The sequence below is a fragment of the Zonotrichia albicollis genome, chromosome 15 (genome assembly GCF_047830755.1).
Source record: "Zonotrichia albicollis isolate bZonAlb1 chromosome 15, bZonAlb1.hap1, whole genome shotgun sequence".
Taxonomy (NCBI): domain Eukaryota; kingdom Metazoa; phylum Chordata; class Aves; order Passeriformes; family Passerellidae; genus Zonotrichia; species Zonotrichia albicollis.
Genome location: NC_133833.1, coordinates 2,244,139 through 2,264,973, shown reverse-complemented (window position 1 = coordinate 2,264,973; position 20,835 = coordinate 2,244,139). Strand labels below are relative to the sequence as shown.

General features: G+C 47.2%; 1 protein-coding gene across 1 annotated transcript in view; it reads right to left on the bottom strand.

Annotated features, from left to right (window-relative positions):
• Nucleotides 1-318: 318 nt before the first annotated feature.
• Nucleotides 319-20,835, bottom strand: part of ERGIC1 (endoplasmic reticulum-golgi intermediate compartment 1) — a 55,229-nt gene continuing 34,712 nt past the window's right edge. Inside the window, exons 4-10 of the mRNA XM_074552497.1 lie at nucleotides 18,183-18,277; nucleotides 17,419-17,543; nucleotides 15,042-15,146; nucleotides 11,944-12,004; nucleotides 10,797-10,897; nucleotides 8,082-8,204; nucleotides 319-3,936 (exon numbers count right to left, since the gene is read on the bottom strand). Coding sequence (XP_074408598.1) covers nucleotides 3,829-3,936; nucleotides 8,082-8,204; nucleotides 10,797-10,897; nucleotides 11,944-12,004; nucleotides 15,042-15,146; nucleotides 17,419-17,543; nucleotides 18,183-18,277 — 718 coding nt within the window. The 3' untranslated portion in view covers nucleotides 319-3,828. The remainder of the gene's footprint in view (nucleotides 3,937-8,081; nucleotides 8,205-10,796; nucleotides 10,898-11,943; nucleotides 12,005-15,041; nucleotides 15,147-17,418; nucleotides 17,544-18,182; nucleotides 18,278-20,835) is intronic.

Sequence of the window (20,835 nt, the reverse complement as noted above, 5' to 3'; positions counted from 1 at the left end):
GGGACATTAAAGGAGGGGAAGGGACAAAAATTGGGTTATTTCACATACCAAACCCAGCAAGCCCCAAGCACAGTCCATTCTTCACCTTTCCTTAAAAAAGGGAGGTTGGGACACTTGGTACTGTACAAAACCGAGCACTGAATGTCCAGACATGACTCAGGGCTGATTACAAAAGAGCCTCGTGCTAACTTTCACCACAGTGACCTGGCTCCCAGTGATTTCATTGTGTGATAACGCTCAGCTCACTGAAATCATAATTAAAACAAAAGAAAAAAAAAGTTCCTTTGGATTGATTTTGCAACAGGAGTGCAACAAGAAGCCAATCAAAACACGTAAGAGTTTTATTTTTAATTATGGAACTAAAAAGGCTAATAGTTTATTAACATAAGGTTGCAAATTAAAAAGACAAATGCCAGAACTCCTTAACAGTCTCCACGGCAGAAATGTAAAACATTTGTGCTTTAAGCATTGCTGTACCAGACACGCAGGGCTGCTCCTCCTCCCTGCCCCTGTCCCACGTTCCAGGGACAAATCCCAAACTGACACCCCCAATCTGCAAATTCACACAGCTCCTGGAAAGCAGAGACATCACAGCCATTCCCAGCCCCAGCAGAGAAGGAACAATAAAAGAGGAATATTCAGGAGCTGGTGGCACACAGGGCCACCTGCACTGCAGATCTCATTTTATACAGCGCACATAAATGCAAAGATTTGAGAGATCAGATCAAACATCCACAGACTCATCTCTCCTGGGTTTTTGTACCCCATTTCCATTTTATTTTATTTTTAAAATACTCTTCAGCAGTCCAGATAGTGCCTAGAATACACCTAATAACTTTCTCTAGTGCTGGAAGTTTTTAAGTCCACCATTGCAAAGCATCCTATGCCTCAAGTTCTCACTGTAGGGTGGAGTCTGCAGTTACAGGGAATAATTTAAAGTGGGAGTTTCAAATATTTCCTACAGGGATGTCTTTTTTGGAAACCCAAATTCTTCTTTAGAAACACTGACTGGAAAGGGCAAAATCAGAACCCTACAACTGAGGGCTTCCTTCTGCTCTGACTGGAAATTCTTATGTTTGTAAGGACGCTTAAAAGCACAACTAAGCTCATTTTCTCTTCAGAAAAATCAGAATAAAAGTGAGATCTCCTGGGTGCAGAGGCAGTAACTGCCTTGCTTTCACACCGGGGGAGATGAGGAGCAGATTCTGCTGTAAACATGGAGCAGTACCACGGTGTGACCCTGCAGGACGAGCTCACCACAAACCCCAGCAGCCCCTGAATGTGGCCTTGGCCTGGCAGCTCCCAAAGGCTGAGACCTGGTTAAGAAAACCCAGGTACAGATGTTCCTCCTGCCAGAGCTTCAGTACAATTTGGTTTCCACATTTTGCAAAAAAAAAAAAAAAAACCCCAAAAAAAAAGTGATTTATTACCTTATTGCAGGGGATGTTTTGGCAGAGAGAGCAGGCACGCTGAAGTGTGTTACTTCCAATAAAAAAAAACCCCAAACAAACAAATTTCACTGGTCTGGTTTAGAGAACTGGCCTGGACTGCACAGGAGGCAGTTTAATACAGACAGGGAATGGAGAGAACACACCAGGGGACACAAAGAATCTGCAACCACCTTTGTTTGTGTCAAAGAAATTGTACCAGAGGAGAAATTCCAGAAAATGAACTGTACTGCAAAGATCTCCCCTTGCCCAGCTCAGGAGAAGGATGCACTAAATAAATCTCAGTGTAAGGAAGATGCTAAAATATTAAAAATCTCATTGCTGTAATCCACTGTTCCCAAGCTGTCAGCAAAGACTCACCAAATCCAAAAGGAAAAAATGAGGACATTTTAGCTGTGAGTTTCAGCTGGTCACAGTGGATTAGAGGAAATCCTTCAGCCAGCAGGAGAAGCAATTGCCATGGAAAATCCCACATCCAGGGAGTCCCACTCACAGGCACAGGGACACACACACCCCAGGTGACACAAGCATCTCATTGAAAAAGTTTATTTTTGTAAATGGGAAAAAAAAAAAAAATCTACCCATACATGAACGGGTACAGGAAGTTCCACAATCCAGTTTGTACCTAAAGCAAGAGCAATCAGTCCAGAGAAGGACAGGGAAAAATTCCAATGGTGTCTGAAGTGACTGCAGGGCATGGCATGGCAGGGGGAGAGGAGCTGGCTGCTGCTTTTTGGTGGGTGGGTAAAACTGGCTGCACCTTCCCTGCTCCAAAGCAAGGAGACAATTTCAACAATCAGGAATTCTTCTGAAATGCATCTGACTCTAACAATAACACTGAATATTCAACAATTCATACCATCACAGCATAAAGTCTGGATATTTTGCCTCCAGGAAAAAGGCAATGGATATAATCCAAGAGAAACCCTGCACCCAATCTTACAATTTACAGCACTGAGTTCAAGATTCTCATTTTACGATTCTTATTGTTTAATCCATCCTGAAAGACTTAAAATTTGTGTATCCTCAGCTCAGACACTCACAAGGCATGCAGAGACTGTCACTACTCAAGGAACACTGATGAGGCTCTGGAAAATGCACTGGTGGGCATCTGCTGTCGTTTTTGAGACCAAATGACAAGCAAGACACCCCTGGCAGGAGTTTTCCCCCCACAGCTCTGTGTTTTGGAGGCTCCAGAAGACAAGGCTTGAAGGAAAGGACAGGGAAGCTCAGGAATCTTTTGAAGGGATCAAACAGAACTCCCAGCAAGGGTCAGCCTGTGGGAATGCTGCCCTGGGTACCTGTGGGAGAGCAGCAGGAAAGATGCCTGGCTGAGTTTTAAAGGAAAAGGGAGGCACCTCAAATCCTGCAAAGCCAGAATTCCTGTGTTTGACAGGTGTATAGAATACACACACACAAAGCAAGAGAGGAAGCTGTGCTCATCCACCCAGAGGGCTGCACCGTTTTTCTGAGCACAGAGAATATAAAACCTCTTTTCAAAAAAAACAACAACAATAATAAAGCAGAAGTGCAGAATCCAGACTTTTGGGTTTGAAACAGAAGAAAGAAAAGCTAACGCTGTAAAGACAACTATTCCCTTTCAAAGCAAAGGCCACATAAAACTGTGTTGCTCAGTTTGGTTTTTACTTCATGCCACCTGTAAACACAAGACTGGATATTCAGTTAGTGGGAAGGAATGAAACCACTTTTACATCCAGAGTAAAAGAAATGCCCTCCATTGCTGGGATCACAGATCACCTAGGAAAAGGTAGCTGGGGAAGGCTTCCTGTTCTTTTTTCACTTGGTTAGGAAGGTTGTATCTGAACAACTGAGCTTTCAACAGAAGCACAAAACATTTCCTGGTGTTATTTCTGCCCTCTGTCTCTTAGGTTTGCTGTGGGGACTAACACTTTCCACTCCTCACCAACAGATACATCACCTTTTTGGCACCACGGGTGGAATTTCTTCCTCATGTGTAATTTTGCCCTATACAAAAGTCGATTGTCTGATCATGCAAATCCAACAGAACTCCAAAAAGTGCCACAAGCAAGTTCGGCTCTTTGCCATCTACTCCCTAGTTTGTACACTGCCATAGGAACCTCCCAGAGCACAGACTGCCATCCTCACTTGGATCTCAAATGGCATTTCAACCTCTCTCTCTGGGGGGAGGGAATCCACACCCTGATTCCTCTGATTTTTCCCTCTCAGAGCTCTGAAATGCATGGAGATTTCTTTGATTTGTTGACGATGTCTTCGCTGACCAGCCTGATTAGAGAAAAACATACTGATTCAATCAAATAGAAAATAAAGACAAAAACAGGTAGTGGTAGATTTGTCAATCTTTGCTCCTGTCCTTGGAGTCGAGGGTAGAGTTTCACTGCTACTGCATTTTGCCCAGCTGGATCTTCTTCCAGGCCTCTGATGCTGTGAAAATGCAGGAGTCCAGGATCCCAGCTACAGTAAATGTTCCTCCAATGATGGCACATATCTGCAATTACAGACAGGGAAACACTTTTATCAACAACGAGGGGAACTTTCACACAGCTTGGGCTGCAGGAGGGGTCCTGCTGCTGGGCTGTTTGCTGGAAGCACAGCAAGGAGTGGGTGACAGCTCTGGGGATGGAATTCTGCGAGGATCATTCACAAAAACCATTCCCTGCAGTGGAATAAATGAGTGCTGAACTCCTCAGCACTGAGCCCAGCACAAATCCCAGCTGCACAGCACAAACAGTGTTCCTGTAAGGGCTGAACTCCACCTAACTCAGATTTCTAGAAATTCTGTGTTGCTCACATCTTCCTATACTGTTTTCTGTTATAAACACCACAATCTTGTAGTCTTTTTCCCATTTCACAAGATAATTTACAAACAGGCAGAAGGCTCTGAAATAGCACGTGAAGGGCAGTGAGTAACAGAGAAACCCAGCTGCCAGTGACACCACAGCCCTGCCTAACACTTTCCATGACAAGGGCTGCTCACAGCAGCCAGCTTAACTCTTTGTGGGACAGAGTTTTCCACACCAGATGTGGATCTTGGGTCGAATTAAAACATGTAATTACTTCCAAGACACAGAATTTGGGGAAAAATTGATCTCCTGATTAGCTTTAACAGCTTACTTCACTTCTCAAGTGCTACAAAAACACAGAAATATTCTGTGTATTCTATCAAACCAGAGTCTTTGTGCAAACAGCATCACAGAGTCCTTTAGGCTGGAGGAGACCAACAATACAAAATATTTCCTTGCCACAATGGCTCACTGGTTTGGGATTGCTCTCTCCTTCAGCTCCTAGCTCATAGCAAATCCCCTTTTTCCCAGGCAGGCCCTTGTCAGGAGATAAGCTCCATATCCTGTTCCCCTTCTCACAACCCCGTTGTTATTCTCAGAACCACCTCATCCTACACAACATAAAAACCAAGGGTTTTTTTTTGCTCAGGCACTGGCACTGCCCAGGGAGGGTTGGATCCCCATCCCTGGAGGTGGCACTTGGTGCTCCGGGCTGGGGACAAGGTGGGGATGTTGCACAGCTAGGACTTGGTGGCCTTGAAATCTTTTCCAACTGAAATAATTCCATGATAAACGTTATAAAAGTGCACCACAGCAGGCCCAGGAGGGAACTGGTGCCACACTACACACAGCCTGCCACGTCTCTGCTCCCACACAGCTCCCCATGGGCAAAGTCAGAGACAAAAACCAACGTAGGAGCAGCAGCAGAGCTGAGGGGAAGGAACAAACAGCTCATCAAGGGTGAGCAAAGGCACTGAGAGCTACAGCTCCTTTCATGTGCATTTATTACCAAGATTTGAACATTGAGGGAGCTCAGTGAAACAAGGAGCTGCAGGAAATGAGGCTTTTGCAGGACACTCAGCATTCCAGCAGATCCAGGCTGCTGAAACCAGAGCACCAGCCTGAGGCACAGTCAGGGTTTTTAGGGGACAATCCAGCTCCTGCTGCTGTACCCTCTCTCTACTGTCCCCTGGGGTGTGGCACAGGGCAATGCCCACCCTGGAGCTGGGTTATTTCATCAGAGCAGCTCAGCTGACGGGAGATGGGACACCACAAACACAAACCCCATCCAACACGCAGATCCTGCATCACAGGCAGGAAAATCTGACTTCAGTGCAGCAGCACAAGGGGCTGGGGAATAGAAAAAAAAAATATAAATAAATTCATCTGCAGAGCTCTGTAGTGCTGAGTGGGGATGAGTCACACACACCTGGCACTGGGGCCTCCTGCACACACAGCTCTGAGAACTGGTGACGAAAAAAGGGCTTGGAGGGCTTGTGAGCAGCGCTGGGCTCCAGGTCAGCACAGGAGCTGCACCAGATCTTCCTGGATCAGCACAGCTCTGACACGTACAGGCAGGGATCAGGAACTTCTCTGGGTTTAATGGGATGAGTTATTGGCAGGGATCTGCCCTTAGCTCCATGAGGTCTGTGGGGTCAGGCCCAGCCATGCAAGGATGAAGGGAAGGATGTGAGGGGTTCACAGGGCTTCTTGGATGAGGGAAGAGATGAGGATCTGACTCCATATTTCAGAAGGCTGATTTATTATTTTATGATATATATTACATTAAAACTATACTAAAAAAATAGAAGAAAAGGTTTCATCAGAAGGCAAGCTAAGCTAAGAATAGAATCAGAAAGAATGAATAACAAAAGCTTCTGTCTCAGACAGTCTAAGCTAGCTGATTGTGATTGGCCATTAATTAGAAACAACCACATGAGCCCAATCCCAGATGCACCTGTTGCATTCCACAGCAGCAGATAATCAATGTTTGCATTTTGTTCCTGAGGCCTCTCAACTTCTCAGGAGAAAAAATCCTAAGGAAACGATTTTCATGAAAAGATGTCTGTGACAGAAGGAGACACAGAAGGGGAATAATCCCAGCAGTGAGGGCCCTCTGGAACATGAGGAATCCACCCTGAGCCCCTTCCCTCACCCTGAACAGAAGGGATCACAGCAGAGGGGGATGCAGGCTAAAGGCAAACACCAGTGGATGCAGGGCTGCCAGCACGGTGACACAAAGGCAATGTCAGACACATGACTCTGCTCCTCAGGCTTATCCTCACAAGCAGGATACCATTCAGAAAAGATGCTTTTTATAGGCATTCAATGGCAGATCAGCAGTGAATCAATGCTGACAATCAAATTAAAGAATAATCCCAGCTATCAAATCATTTCCCATGAAAACACCTCCACACCCTCACCCCCAACAAGATGTGTAAGAAACTTCTGGGAGAACAATTTTAGGGAAAGAGGCAGAGGCAGAATGAGATGCCAAGTCATGAAATGCTGATGTTTGACCTTTTTTAGGATTATTTTTTGAAGCCAAGTGGATGTGCTAAGAAGAGAAAGTCTTTCACCATGACATTTAGGTTTTACTTCAAGCCCCCTTATCTGGTTATTTGTGTATTCTATTCACTGTCTAAAGTTCAGTGAAGGGAACTTGCTGTTTATCAAAAGTTGCAAAATCAAAATCTTGAAGTGCAACTCCACCACACTGTTTATGTGAATTGCAGTTAAAACAGTCAAACAGTTTAAAAATCAGAATTTGAGGTCTTCACTGCAGCCAGTTTATCAAGTGCTTCACATTCCACCATGCCTCACTGGCACAGCTCACTGCAGCTCCAATTTTAAGCCAACTCCCTGAAGACACTTTTTTTTTTTAAAGTTCTGGAGGATCTTTAAATAGCTCTTTGCCTAATGAGCAGTTTGGCCAGCACAGCTTTGTTCTGGATGCTGAGATCAGGACTGCAGGATGCTCTCTGGACACATCCAAATGTAACTCATCCTGGAATTTGATAATGCAGCTCTTTTCCACTTCTACTCAGGAGTAAATACCTGCAACTGGCACTCCTTATTAAGCCAAGCAGCAGCACTGAATAAAACTCAGTGTAAAAAATAAAATAAAAATCAATGTCTTGTAGGAGAGGAGAGAAGTGGCTGCTGCTGATAAAATCTCCACTGCCAGTTTTCTTCCTATTTACTGCAAAAATCACCCAAATGCCAGCAGACAGCAAGGACAAGCAGCTCTGTGTCATCCAACAGCTCTCCTTTCCTCACTGGAACAAAGGAAAACCCTCTGGAGAGACCAGGGTGACTTTGGGGAGGAAAAGGCTGGGGGTGCCCAGAGCAGCTGTGGCTGCCCCTGGATCCCTCAAAGTGTCCCAAGCCAGGCTGGACAGAGTTTGGAGCAGCCTGGGACAGTGGAAGGTGTCCCTGCCATGGCAGGGGGTGGGATGGGATGAAGTTTAAGGTTCTTTCAATCCAAACCACTCTAGATTCTCTGCATGTTTGATCTCATCATTACTGAGCAGTTTATTGCAGTTTTCAGCTTTACTTCCAAGCCTCTGACATGCTTCAAGAGAGCCCATCCTGCCTAGACAGAGCCTGACCCTTCTGGAATGGGTTAATTTCCCTTCTGGAACGGTTTAATTTCCCTTCTTTTTGTGCCCAGCTATTAAATCAGAGCACTGGACTCACCTCCCAGTCCAGCAGCACCCAGTAATGTGCTGCTGTATCCCCACATCACAACGCCCTGAGGTATAAACTCAATTCCTGTGGGCCAGAGAGGCTCAGGAGGGCCAGGAAAGGCAGGCAGAGGAAGGGAGAAGGAGAGGCTGGGCTGACTCACCGATGTGATGAACCTGTACAGAGGCTGTCTCCTCTCTGTGTACTTCACTGTGATGGGGCTCAGGTCGTAGCGGAACCAGATGGCCGGGATGATGCGGCCCGTGTGGCTGTAGGCCACGTATTCCTGGGGAAAAACAGGGCAAAAAAGGGGGAAAATGGCACAAAATGTGAGCAAGCTCATTCCAGAGAATGTCTGCCAGAAAACTGCCCCCGTGGGTTTGGCCTTCACCCCAGTGTTTTATAGCAGATGGAAAGAAGCAAACAGTGAATTCCTGTGTGAGTGCTCACCTCCCATCCTTATCAGAAAGGAAAACAATCTCCTTCCAGGCTGATAATGAAAGAGCTGAGGGGACAGAGTGATGGTGATTACTCTCACCTTCATTCAGAGTTACAGGACTAAACAGAAAGGCTATCATTGATTCTCCATCCTAAATCTGCTCTATTTCAATACAAACAGCCTGGCTGCAGGTGAAGTTTTGGTTCTGTAAATCACATGTATGTCTGTATTTTGTATATAAATCATTCACCAAACAGATGGAATTTAGTTTGTAAGAGCCTGAAAATCCCTCCTTGTCCTTGCATTGCTCTGTCAGGCCCTCTCCCCACTGGCAATGGGAATGCTTTGCCCTCTTAGTATCAATCATGTGGAACCATGTTCAAGGCACATTTCAAACTCCTGAAAGCCAGGATAAAACTGTATACAAAAAAATATTGGCAAAGGTTCAAAGAATATCCCTCTGCTTTGGGAGAGACACCTTTCACATTTCCAGTGCCATCTCCTTTAATCCCTTTGTTTCCTAACAGGTCCAGCCAGAGCCACAGGACAGCAACCAGCAGGACACACTGCCCAGTACCAGCACTAAATTGGTAACTAAAGCCACATCTTCCTGAGATAGTATTTTATCTGTGCTGGCAGTGGAGATAGGAATCAGTTTTCAGACATTCACAGGGTGAAGAGAAATCCCAGGAAAGCAGGCTGGGACCCAGAGTCCAAGGAGAGCCCAGTGTGGCACAGATTGCTCTTCCCTCCCTCAGCCCTGTGACAAGCTGCCAGCTCACATCTCCTCTCCTGTGCAATTCTCCTTCACAAACAGACAAAGACAGCCTCAAATACTTCAGAAAAATAAAAAAAGAGCAAGCAACAGGATTTTTGTGAGCATGACACACACAAAAAAAGAATTAATTTTGCTCTCTGTGTGCTGGTGAGGCAGTATTTATCCTCAACCATCTTAAATAAATCCCAAATTTCCCTATTTTTAGGTGGCTCATCCCATGATGACAAGAGAAGCAGAAGTCCCCAGTCATGACATGTTCAGGCTTTTATTGGGGTTCTACAGCTCACTTTGGGACAGTGGTTCAGTGGGAAGGGAGGAAACAGAGGAGCTGAGAGAGGAGACAGAGTTTGTACCCTTCAGACTCTCAGAGCAGCCTCTCTGTGCCAGACTGGTCCAGGGGCTTCCCATTTCCCTCTCCCACTGCTCGGTGTGGAGTGAAGGATGGAGGCACCACGAGCAGAGAGCACAGCTGTGCTTCTCAGCACCTCCGTTTTGACAGAACTGACCTCATTTTTTCCTTCCTGTCCCCTTCTCCCCACCAGCCCTCCTGCCCTAATGAGTCAGACTTGGCTGAACGCCCCGGTTTGCAGGCAAGCTCACAGAAGTGTCAAAAGCTCCTGCTATTTTCCAAATTACTTTCAGAACTCCTGTCACAGGAGTCTTATCAGAACAGCAGTTGTGACATTAAGCAGAACAAATGCACTGTAATCTGAACAGAGGGAGATGTCCAAATCCCTGGGACACACCACACAAGCAAGCCCAAAAGTCACCAGTCAGGAACAGTAATCTGAGACTAGTCCAGGAGAGTGTGTGCCTAATTATCACTTAGGGCAAACTAGAAGTAATTAGACATTACAAACAGATTTTGGACTTTCATTTAGCATCTGAATGGCAAATAATTTTCAACTGGAAGATGCTTTTTATTGTAAAAAGTAAATAGGGCCCTTTTTTTTTCCTTAAAAAAAATCAATACATTGAATTATTAAAATGCTGGATGTGGCACTCATGCTCTGGGCTGGGTGACAAGGTGGGGATTGGTCACTGGTAGGATTTGGTGATCTTGGATCTTTTCTAAACTAATGAATTCTGTGATAATTCACTATCATAATGCAGGGACTGTGAAATACTCAACCACCACGTATTTGCTGCTTCAGTTCAGTGACTTAATATCTGAAATAAACATTTGTAAAAAGCTAAAAACTCTGCTGATTTATTTGTCTCATCCATCCATCACAACTGAGACTGTTTAGTTGCTAAAACCAGGTGTAAGTGATGTTTTATGTGCTCAGCTGGATTAGTTTCCATTCAGATGCACCTTGCCAGGCACAACAGGATTCCTGCAGCCTGTAAACACCTCCCACACAACCGACAGAAATCCTCATCAGCTAAACTGCCAGGTGAGCACGCCAGGAGGAAGAACAGGAATGAAAGCACCACCAGCAGCACCTGCTCTGACAAACCCTCCCCAGCCCAAGCCTGGCCAAGTGCAGCAGCAGAAAAGCCCCACTGTGAGCAGCTTCAGTTCCTCCTTCTCCCAGCAGAGGCTCCTGCTCACCTACAAACGCACAGGGCACAGGGAGAGCAGCAGGGGAGCATCGGTGGCTGAGCATCCCCGGGGTGCAGAGAGGAGCCCGTGGGTGCACAGGCTGCTGCTGCTTTACCTTGTTGGCCACGGTGTACTGGTAGGAGTATCGCTGCTTGCCACTCATGTCCTCGTACACCGTGGGCACGATCTTCAGGATGTAGTCGTGAGAGGCAAGGGCTGTGCTCAGGGGAGGAAGGGAAGGACATGTTAGCGCTGAGAGAAAGGAGCCAGCCCACAGAACAAGTCACAAAAAGGGTGACTCCCTCCTCCTTATCTCAGGGACAAAGCTTCACATGCCACGTTTGTGCCCTTTTGCTCAGAGCTCTTGCTTGGGTGACACCAGGAGCCGCCCACACCTTCTGTAGGACCACAACCCACCCAAGGTTTGGGTTCCTCCAACCTTCCTAACTGCCTGCAACTATAAATGGTAACACTTTCATCACCACACAAACAGCCTGGTTAAAGCAGGAACTGGCTGAGGTTAGGGCTGCAGCCCACTGAGATCATTTTGACTAAAAAAACCTGAGGTACCACAACTTGTGTACTGCCATTTCTTTCTTGCTTTCTCATCCTCCTTCTCCTACACTCCTACAGCTGCTTGACTCTTTTTCTTTTTTTCATTATTTAAATGCTTCATTCAGGTTTTTGTGTCTGCTAAAACAGTTCTGAAACAGAATTCTAAATGACATCTCTGAAGGATCCTCTAGTCAAGTGTAACACGATGACATTTGGTTTCTGGAGGTAAAAAAAACCCAAACCACAACTGTATAGCTTCAGGAACAGCCATAGTAATTTTGTTCCAAGAAATGGACAGGACTGATGTCCTGGAGGAGCCTGAACATTTAAGAGACAACTCTCTACACTGAACTGTAGCATGCATTGAATTTTCCTTTTTGTGCTGGGCCATGAAAATGTCCCTCTTGCCATCCACAGAGTAGAAATTTCAAGGCAATTTGCAACACAAGTACAAGGCAAAGTTCTGGTGGAAGTAAAAGCAGCAGAGGGACACTACAGGAACAGGATATAGATAAAAAACTCCACAAGGACTGCAAAGGACCTTTTGGGCTAAGCGCTGGAGGAAATGGAAATGTCAGCCAGCAATGTCTGGATGATTTTGGCTAAAGAAGCAAATGAAATAAACTGGATACAGCAGTGTTGCATGAATGCCCTGCCTTCCCTCCTGCAGAGGGTGGCTGAGAGCTGCAGTGCCCAGGAATACCCACGGTTTGAGCTGAGCTTGTCTGCTCCCTCCAAGGCATTGAATGCTCCGTGGACGTTATGGACCTGGAAAGCAAAAGGGAGGATGAAGAAACTCTGCTCTGACTTGATACTCGTGACCTTTGCTTCCCTACCCTGTAACCAGCCTGATTCAACCCTTCCAAAAAACAAAGCCTCAACCCAGTGAAAGATGACCCCAAATATCTTTCAGTGACCATCATCACAGTGGTTGGCTCCAAGTGAAAAAGCTGATTTCACAACATCTTACAAGATGAAACTCCAAAACCACTCCAAAGCTAAAGGAATTGCAGCTGGAAGAGGCCAGTTGTGAAATTTTCACCGTGAGCTATTTCCTAAGAGCTTTGCAGAGGTAACTGTGAAATTAATTTTATCAGGCTGAAAGGGAAAGAGATGGGAGTCACAGTGGGGTTAAAACTCAGCAATTTTCTCCTCTAAAGGTGGCTGGTGTCAGGGCAGATGGGTCTGTACAACTCATCAGCCTTGAAGATTGGAGATGGCTGATGGAAGGACACATCCCAGCACTGACCTCCCTGCAGCTTTTCCTGCAGCTGGTTTCAGACCTGTGAGTATCTGTTTGCCCACAATAACAGCATTTCCATGCCCTGCACAGGCTGTGACCTGGAGTCTGATCTCCAGCAACAGAATCATCCATGTGAGAACTCTCCAGCTGCAGGTCAGGGGTTGTGCTGCTCACAAGGCACAAAGAAAGGACAAAGAACTCCACAACCCAGAAATTCCTGACCTAAAGTCAGAAAACAGGGAAGAAGAGTTTGGAGGGAGGATTTGGTCAGGGGTGTGACAGTTTCACCTCACCAACAGGACACTGCCATCTCCTCCCCAGACCCTCTCAACATGGGCCTGTCTCATCCTCATGGACATTTCCCTGTTGCCAGCACTGCAGAGTGGATGAGGGAGGAAGCAGCAAATGAACCAGTTCTGCTCAGCAGAAAGGAAATTCTGGACACAAAATCAGCAGCAAGCTCAACTGGAAGGTGCTGGGAGCAGGAGCAGAGCAAAAGCAGCAGCTGATCCCACTGCAAGGCCTTCTGCTCTGCTGGAATTTCACACAACCACCACCATTCCCACACTACATCTGCAGCCTGTGCTCATTCTTTACTCACTGTAAAAGGCATAAGAAGAAAAAGAAGCCCCTGGAGTGGGCACAGTGTTGTGTTCCATTCTTGATACAGCTAACAAGTCTCTTACAGAACATCTGCACCAGAGACTTTAAGGTTCACTTCAAAATTTTGGTGGATTTTCCCCTCATCAAGACCAAAATTCAAACCAATGAGTTCCTACCTCCAGCCATCAGGTAACCCAGTAAGAGAGAAATGTGGAAATAGGAGATGTTGCACTTTTAATCATAATTTCTACATTATGGTGTTGAATAATCCTGGCTTTAACCTTGTCAGGAGAGTTGTCCACCCCTGATAGTAAAATAGCATCACCTCCTGCTCTGCTCATTCCTCTCCTTACTGGCTTACCTGACATGCAGAACTCACTGCACGAGTTTTAATTCTGCAGATTTTCATTCTGATCTCATTTCAATGAGGATGAAAAATCTGCAGGAAGTCTGCCACTATTGTGCACAAAGTCCTGATGAAGACTCAAAGCTCGTTCAGTGCCAGATGATATTTAAATCTCTGCTTCAAAGAGACTGGTTTTTCTGGAGAACACAGCCTGTCCCTCAGTGGATCACTGTGGCAGAGTCAGTGATCTCACAAAGAACAAACTCCCAGCACATGACACAAGTGAATGAGGAGCTCCTCACCCTCTGTAAGGAATATAAGCTTTTATTACATCAAAGCAGGTGGAGACAACCTGAAATATTCAAAGGTGCACTGATGCAGATTGAAAGCTCCCCACACTTGCTGAGTCGTGGTAGCACCTGTTTGGTGAAGATATCCTTCTTTAATTTGTGCTGCTGAGCTGCTGCTTGCCTGCAGCACCTCAGACCACGAGCACTCATCCTCAGCTCTGAAAATACTCAACTTGCCCCAGCCAGGAGCCAACTCCACGTTTGCCAGACGGGTTCCTCACCACAAGAACTGAAGGCACTTGCTGCTTGTCTCTCCAGGCTCCTCCTCCATGCTGATTCACACTCCAGCTGCTCCATGATAAAACAATGGGAATGCTCCCTCAGAGCACCCATTTCCCACGCAGGCTGCACAGCTCCCCATTACCACTCACCTCCTATTTTTCATAATCTCAGTGTGCTTCACAGACATTAAGCCAAGCTTATTTATACGCTAATATTTCCTGGTTCCCACACAAGATCATTCCTAAAAGGAGCCGGGAGCAGAACCAGAAGACTACAAAGCAACGCTTAGACTTGTTAGCATGAAAAAGGGCTTTGGAAGTGGGTGTACAAGGAGCAGACTAATGAGACGTCTGTGCTGAGGAAAGAAGATTACAGAGAGGCTAAGGGTAAGCAATGTTTAGGGTGAGTCTCAAGCTGGGTGTGCACATGTGGAACTCCCACCTGCGAGGGCAGCTCCTTGGAAGCAGGCTAGTGCTGTAATCTGTCCTTATTGAGAAATCAGGTAATATTACATAACTTGCAGCACCTGGTGAAATTCTATCCACTGGGCAAGTGCATGCATTCAGCTTCTTCCCAGCAGGGAATTGGCAGTGCTAAGTCTAACTTGTGTTTCACAGAGCAAATTTGACTAATAGGTGTCTGCTATACAAGTAGAGTGAAGTGAATTAAAAAGAGCTTGACTGCTGCTGTGGTGAGCACAGTAGCCAACACACATCTTCCCTGAGTGCATCACTGCTGCTCCACAAAGCCAGAAAGGTTTGTTTGCTGTGCTCATACTAAAACCAGGATTTTGCTGAGCCACAAGCCCTCATTTCTAACTCTCTCCACTGAGTTTTTCAGAAGCACTCTGAGTTTCAGAAGAACACAGCACAGTTGCCCTGTGCCTGGACACTGCTCCTGCCCCAGCTGGTGTCAGCTGTGAACTCCTCCAGCCTTGAGCTTACATTGCAGGGACACCCAGGCCTTCCATAAAACCAAAGTGTCTAACATTAAACCACTCTCACTGCATTCCCCTAGAGCCAGGGAAGTCTCAGGACTCACCTGCAGCTTGTCCCCAAATGAGAGCTTGTGGATGACGTGAGTCATGTCGGGGTTCTGCGGCTGCGCCGTCGCGCTGTGCGTCGACACGTGGAAGTTACCAGGGACCTAAAATTAGCCACGACAGGGAAGACAGGATTTCACATTTTATCCCTCAAGGCATTGCCAGGCTCTGTGCTGTGACATGGGAATGCCTGGATCCATCCAGGAAGGTGGAAGAATCCGTGATACCTTCCTGCAGCTGACCAACACTATCGCACCCAAATCCTGCACCCCGGAGTCTGGCACCCCACACTGCTGATGAGGAGTGGGTCACTCCCAGCTCCAGGGATCCCCAGCACTTAGGGCTATGTCTTTCATCCCCATTAAAATAAAATTCCTGTCTCTCTTGCTCAATGTCTTACTCCCACATCTGGCACTTGCAAAGGGGCCCACTGCCGCAGAGCAGCCCAGGGAGCTGGGGATGTATTTCTCTTCTGGTACCAGTCAGGAGCAACTTTACCTCTGAGACTGTGTGCAAGAATGAGTTTTATATAAAGAGAAAACCCACCACCAAACCCACGTCGGCATCCCATACAAACTAACCTAGATCTTCCCCTCAGCAGAAGCTAGCAAGGCCCCTTCCTTTAAATTTTTTTAATGGAGGGAAATACAAAGAACTGCAAAGCACAAGTTTCACCTAAAGGCTCAGTTCCAAGACAGAAAATGAGCCCTGGTGTCTCTCTGCTGGCACCACTCTGCATGCATGCACTTTTCAGGTCACTAGCCCTGAAGTCCTTCAGCAGATTCAGCTCAATCACTGACATGGAGGGTGCAAGAATATTTTCCTATTGAGAAAACGTTGTGAAATGCAGCAACCCTGAGGAGCAATGTGGCACAGCCCAGGGCAGGAGTGGGAGGGTGGTTATACAACTGCTGCCCAGCTGCTTTCTGCACAGACACCTCACCAGCAGGGCCATGGGAGGCCACATGCCCTTCCATGTGCTTTCAGGAAAGCTGATTTAATGACCTGAGGAGCAGCAGTGCTCTCCTGGGAGCACTTTCAGGTGTGGACACCAGCAGTGTCATAAACAAGCTGGGCAAACAGGGCGTCAGGGCCTGCAGCAAGCAGCACAAACCATCATCTCACTGTCACCCTGTCCTCCCTCAGCAGCTGGGACAGCAACACCCAAATGCAAGCCCTGGTCAGTTCCCAGGGCTGGCCAGGTCCCACTGCAGCTCCCAGCCTGTCCAATTCCTGCCAAGGCACTGCAGAGTGCCAGGTCACACACAGGAGATTTGGGCTTCCAGAGCCACAAGCCCTGGGCCAGCTCCCCTGCCTGTGACAGCTGTCCCAGGCACTAAATGAGACACAAATGAGCAGTGCAGGAAGCTCCTCAGTGCCACACTCTGCCCCCTTGGTGAGCAGGACACACCACATCCAGCACACAAACCCCCAGCTACCTCAGCTCTGTGCTCTGGGAATTGTCTGGGCAAGAACTTTCCAGAAGCCCTTTCCCAGTTTGGTGGACTACCAGCAGCCAGCCATCCTGGTGGCCTGGAGATGAGGAAAAAGTCCTCTTTTCAAATCCCCAATCCTTTCCATGCCACAGAATCAGCAAGAGGTGCTGTCTGTTATTTTTAGATGTGCTTTAACACAAGCTGGGAGGAAAAGAAGGAAGGAGGATTTTGTAGCCTGTGGTACACCAAGAGGAGTGAATAAAGGGTGTGCCCTTCTTAGGACATCTCTGGGTCCCACCAGTGCCTCCCCCACCCCAGCAAGTCATCTCCAGCATTACATAGCAAGATTATTCAATCTGGAACACACCCATCCCAAAGAGGAGCCTCCTCCAGGCCTGGATTTTCATTCCTTGAGCCAGAAGCAGAGCATCCCCAGCAAGCATGCCTGGGGCCACGTGCTGTATTCCAAACATCCCAGCAGGAGCCTGGCACCCTCCAGAATGCCAGGGAACATTCCTGCCATTCTGCAGCTCTCAGAACAAAGCAGAGCTGGGGTGCAGCCACTGCCAGAGACCTTTCCACACTGAGTCAGGGCTTGGAGGTGCAGAAGTCGTGAGGAGTAAACACAGGAGCCCTTTGGCATCTGTGGGGTTTTCACACATCCCCTGGACATGGGGCTGCTGCACAGAGCTGATCAGCACTTCTGTCTCCATTACCTGCTCTGGAGAGTGAAGCAAACCAAATCTAACACATTCCCTGTGGGTCTGGCCATGCTGCCTCCTCTCTCCACACTGATTGAAATTTCTGACAGTCATAAACACACACAACACAGCAGGAGAGACAGATTTCCAAATTTTCATTTTCACAAATGGATCCTGCCATCATTTCCCCAGCCAGCACACCCTCACCCACTGTCACTGTCACTGTCAGTGCCACTCACCTTGTTGATGCTGAAATGGCCCTCAAACCTGCAGCCATCCCCATTATTGAGAGGGATCTTCATCGAGTTGTCAATGTGACCCACTTCATGCCTTCCCATTTCATCCTGGATGTCCAGTCCAACCACTGCAGGGGTGGGAGGGAAAAGATAATTTAAAAAAAATCAAACAAAATAAGAAACAGGAAGGTTGCACAGGAAAAGCATGTATTGCTTTTACTTTAAAAAAATCCACACCTTTTTTCCTGCCATCTGACTAAACTGAGGTGATAATGCCCTTTGTCAAAAATTGTTGTAGCAGAAAAGCTTTGCAACCAAACTTTTCACGCTGTCTATCTGACACAAATACACCTCCCATGTCCTGTCAGCGGCCTGCACTCCCCATCACACAAACAGAACAACTTCAGGCAGACAAGGCAGGTGACCTGGGAAGAGCCAACAACCAGCTGGTGCATTCACAGTTTCAAATGGAACCTGGGAGGTTTCTTGCTCCCAGACACAAAAAGGTCGCTATTAAATAATAAATAAAATAAAAAAAAAGAAAGGAAATGAGATTCAGAAAGAAGCCAGTGAAGGAGATCAACCACTAACACATGGTCCAAGAAAACAGGTGCCCTGGCCTGGAACAGAAAGCAATGGGATATTGGCAGAGGCTGCAGCTACTTATTTCCATCCTGTTACAGAGGAAGGGCCACTGTACCAGCCTGGGCCCATTTCAAGTATTACTCAAAGCACAAAGAAAAGCTGCTAAGTGAAGGGGTACTCACATTCACAGTGCAGGTTTGGCAAACTGATGTTCAGGTTCACTTCTATTTTCCCTCCACTGTCTTTGTCTGGGTCATCCACGTAGAGCTCATTAACTCTGGAGGGCAGAAACACAGGTGGGCTCAGGCTCAGGGCTGCTTCCCACAGGGAAAACCCAAAGTCTGGCATGGGGAGGGGGGAAAGGAGACTGAAAAGAGGAGGTTTGATTGTGTGATGGCTACAGCAGAGTTACAGAAAGAACCGAAAGCTCTCCAGGATGGAATGGGGGCAAATAATGGCTTAATTTTGATTTCTTGGCAAGCACACGAGGCTTTAAACAAATTCTGCACTCGTAAAAAAACAAAACTTCTGTTCTGTGCTTCCTGTACCCTTCTCCACCCTGAGGTTTCTGAGGTGCTACAAAACAAGAGCTAATGCTGAAGAGATGGCAGGTTATTGATCCACCCCTCCCTCCCTGGGCTGCTGCTCCTTTCAGGCAGGAGGGAAGCATGTGTTTTTCCATTTGTGCCACAAATAGTTCCAGAGAAAGGCTGCTCTCAGCTACCCCCAGGAAAGCTTATTTGTGTCACTAATTGCCTTTTGTTATTGCCACCCAGCTGACAGAGCAGCAGCAGGAGAAGGAAGGCAGCAGGACATATTTGTATTCTTCCCCTTAATATCACATTTCAGGCTATGAATGGTAACCAAAAGTGGCGACTAAAATTGAGGAGAAGGGGATTTGAGCCAGGAACAGATGGGAAGAAACATCCTGGACAGCAGGATCTCACACACTACAGCAGCCTCCCAAAGAGTAATGTTGTCTCATAGCACCCACAGTGCTGGCACGCATCTCACAGGAGACAAAACACAGATAGAGAGGCAGAGGAATGCAGGAGTATAAATATTTATTGTTGGCACACACCATCCATCCGACATGTAAAAATAAACCCAAACAAGCCCAGTGCTGGATTTGCTGAATGGTCCTGGAGAATCCACTCTGGGGAGACTCACCCCATTGAGCTGAGACGATGGTGACATTACCTAGAAGCTCTTTTCCCTGTTCAACAACTAAGATTTGACACTTTATCTTCCAGCTGGGCAGATTATAAACCTATGGGAGCTTAGAATCAGGCAAATTACATAAAATAAAACGAGTAAGTGCTCTGCAGCATTTTTATTTTACATTCAAAGTGCACTGAACTCTTTGACAAGCCCCACTGGAGAGTCCACATGCTAAGAGTCAAAGCAGAGTAAGGCAGCTAGAGGACAGATTCAGAGTGATTTTGCTCTGGTGATCCATCTCTGGGCCACGATGAACTGTTTGCCCTGTGGATGCAGAAGAAACAAACCTTCACACTGAGAAACACACATGCTGCCAGGATTTTTGGAGGCAATTACTCACAGGTCAGTGGGGTTTACAGACACTCATTTAAAACCAGCACAGCATTTGTCTTCGGCTTCACAGCCCTACCTTTCTCTGGTTTTAATTGGCTTGACAAGTTGCTTGCAATCATTACTCAACCTATTTTTCAAGTGATTAATAAAAATGACACAGAGGGAGGGGAAAGATTGCTCATCAGTGACCTAGTTAGCAGCTTTTTGGCTGAGCCCTCTCCTCCTGGGTGGAATGCATTCTCTCCTCTACGTGTTCATTACTGCCAGATTGGGCAGATTGGATTAAGTCATATATCCAAATAGGGCCTGGGGAGGAGCAGCCCCAGCCAGGATGGGCACTAATCCCCCAGAGCAAGGCACCTCTCAGGGCTGCCACCCATTTCCCAGCTCCAGAAACCGTGGCTCCTTCTCTGAGATACCCAGGGATGCCCAGCAGTGCCACCTCGGTGTTCCTGGCTACAGGAGCATCCACAGCAGGGCTGGCAGAGCACAGCCAGGTGCAGCAGCTCAGCCCAACATCCCAGCTCTCTGGAGAAAAGCCCTAGCACTGTCAGTGTTTGTATTTGCTGATTCTAACCCTGAACCTGTCAGGAATCGTGCAGCTCTGACAGTGAAGGCACAGGAGCCGCTCGGTGATGAGCGAGTGAGAAAGAAATTTCTGATTTCTCTGGCAGAAATCAGAGCACGAACTGAGCACGGGGAGCTCTGACATAGGCAGGCAAGTGCTGAGCTCACCTGGCTGCTGGCTGATCACTGAGGCACAGGGAAGTAGGGCAGCCTGTGCAGGTCACACAGCCCATGAGCTGCAGAAGGAAACTGGTTTCCTGTCCCACAGCCCGGTCACTGGACCAGTGGCTCCCAGCCTGTCCCTTGGGCAAGGCTCACCGCCACTTCCTCCTCCTCTTCACCCAGTAGCCCTCTGCCCCTTTCCAGCTCATGTTCCAAATTTCACAACCCAATCTATCACTGCACAGCCAGCAGGCAGCTCATACAGCGATCCTTCCTTTCCTTCCCCTCATTTCAGCCAAAGCCTCACCTTCCATGGAGCACCCATCCAGCTGGATCCTGTTCTCCCTCCCTGCCTCCTCATGGCATGATCAGCTCCTGCTGAGGGCCCAAATGATAAATCCAGCTCCAAAGTGCATCCTTTGTGGGTCACTGATATTCCCTCTCACCATGGGGAACCAAGGGTACAATGACAACACACCACAGGCTGCACTCGCTGAGGCAAACCTCACAAAAATGTTTTCAACAAACTGGACATTTATCTCCTCTAATATC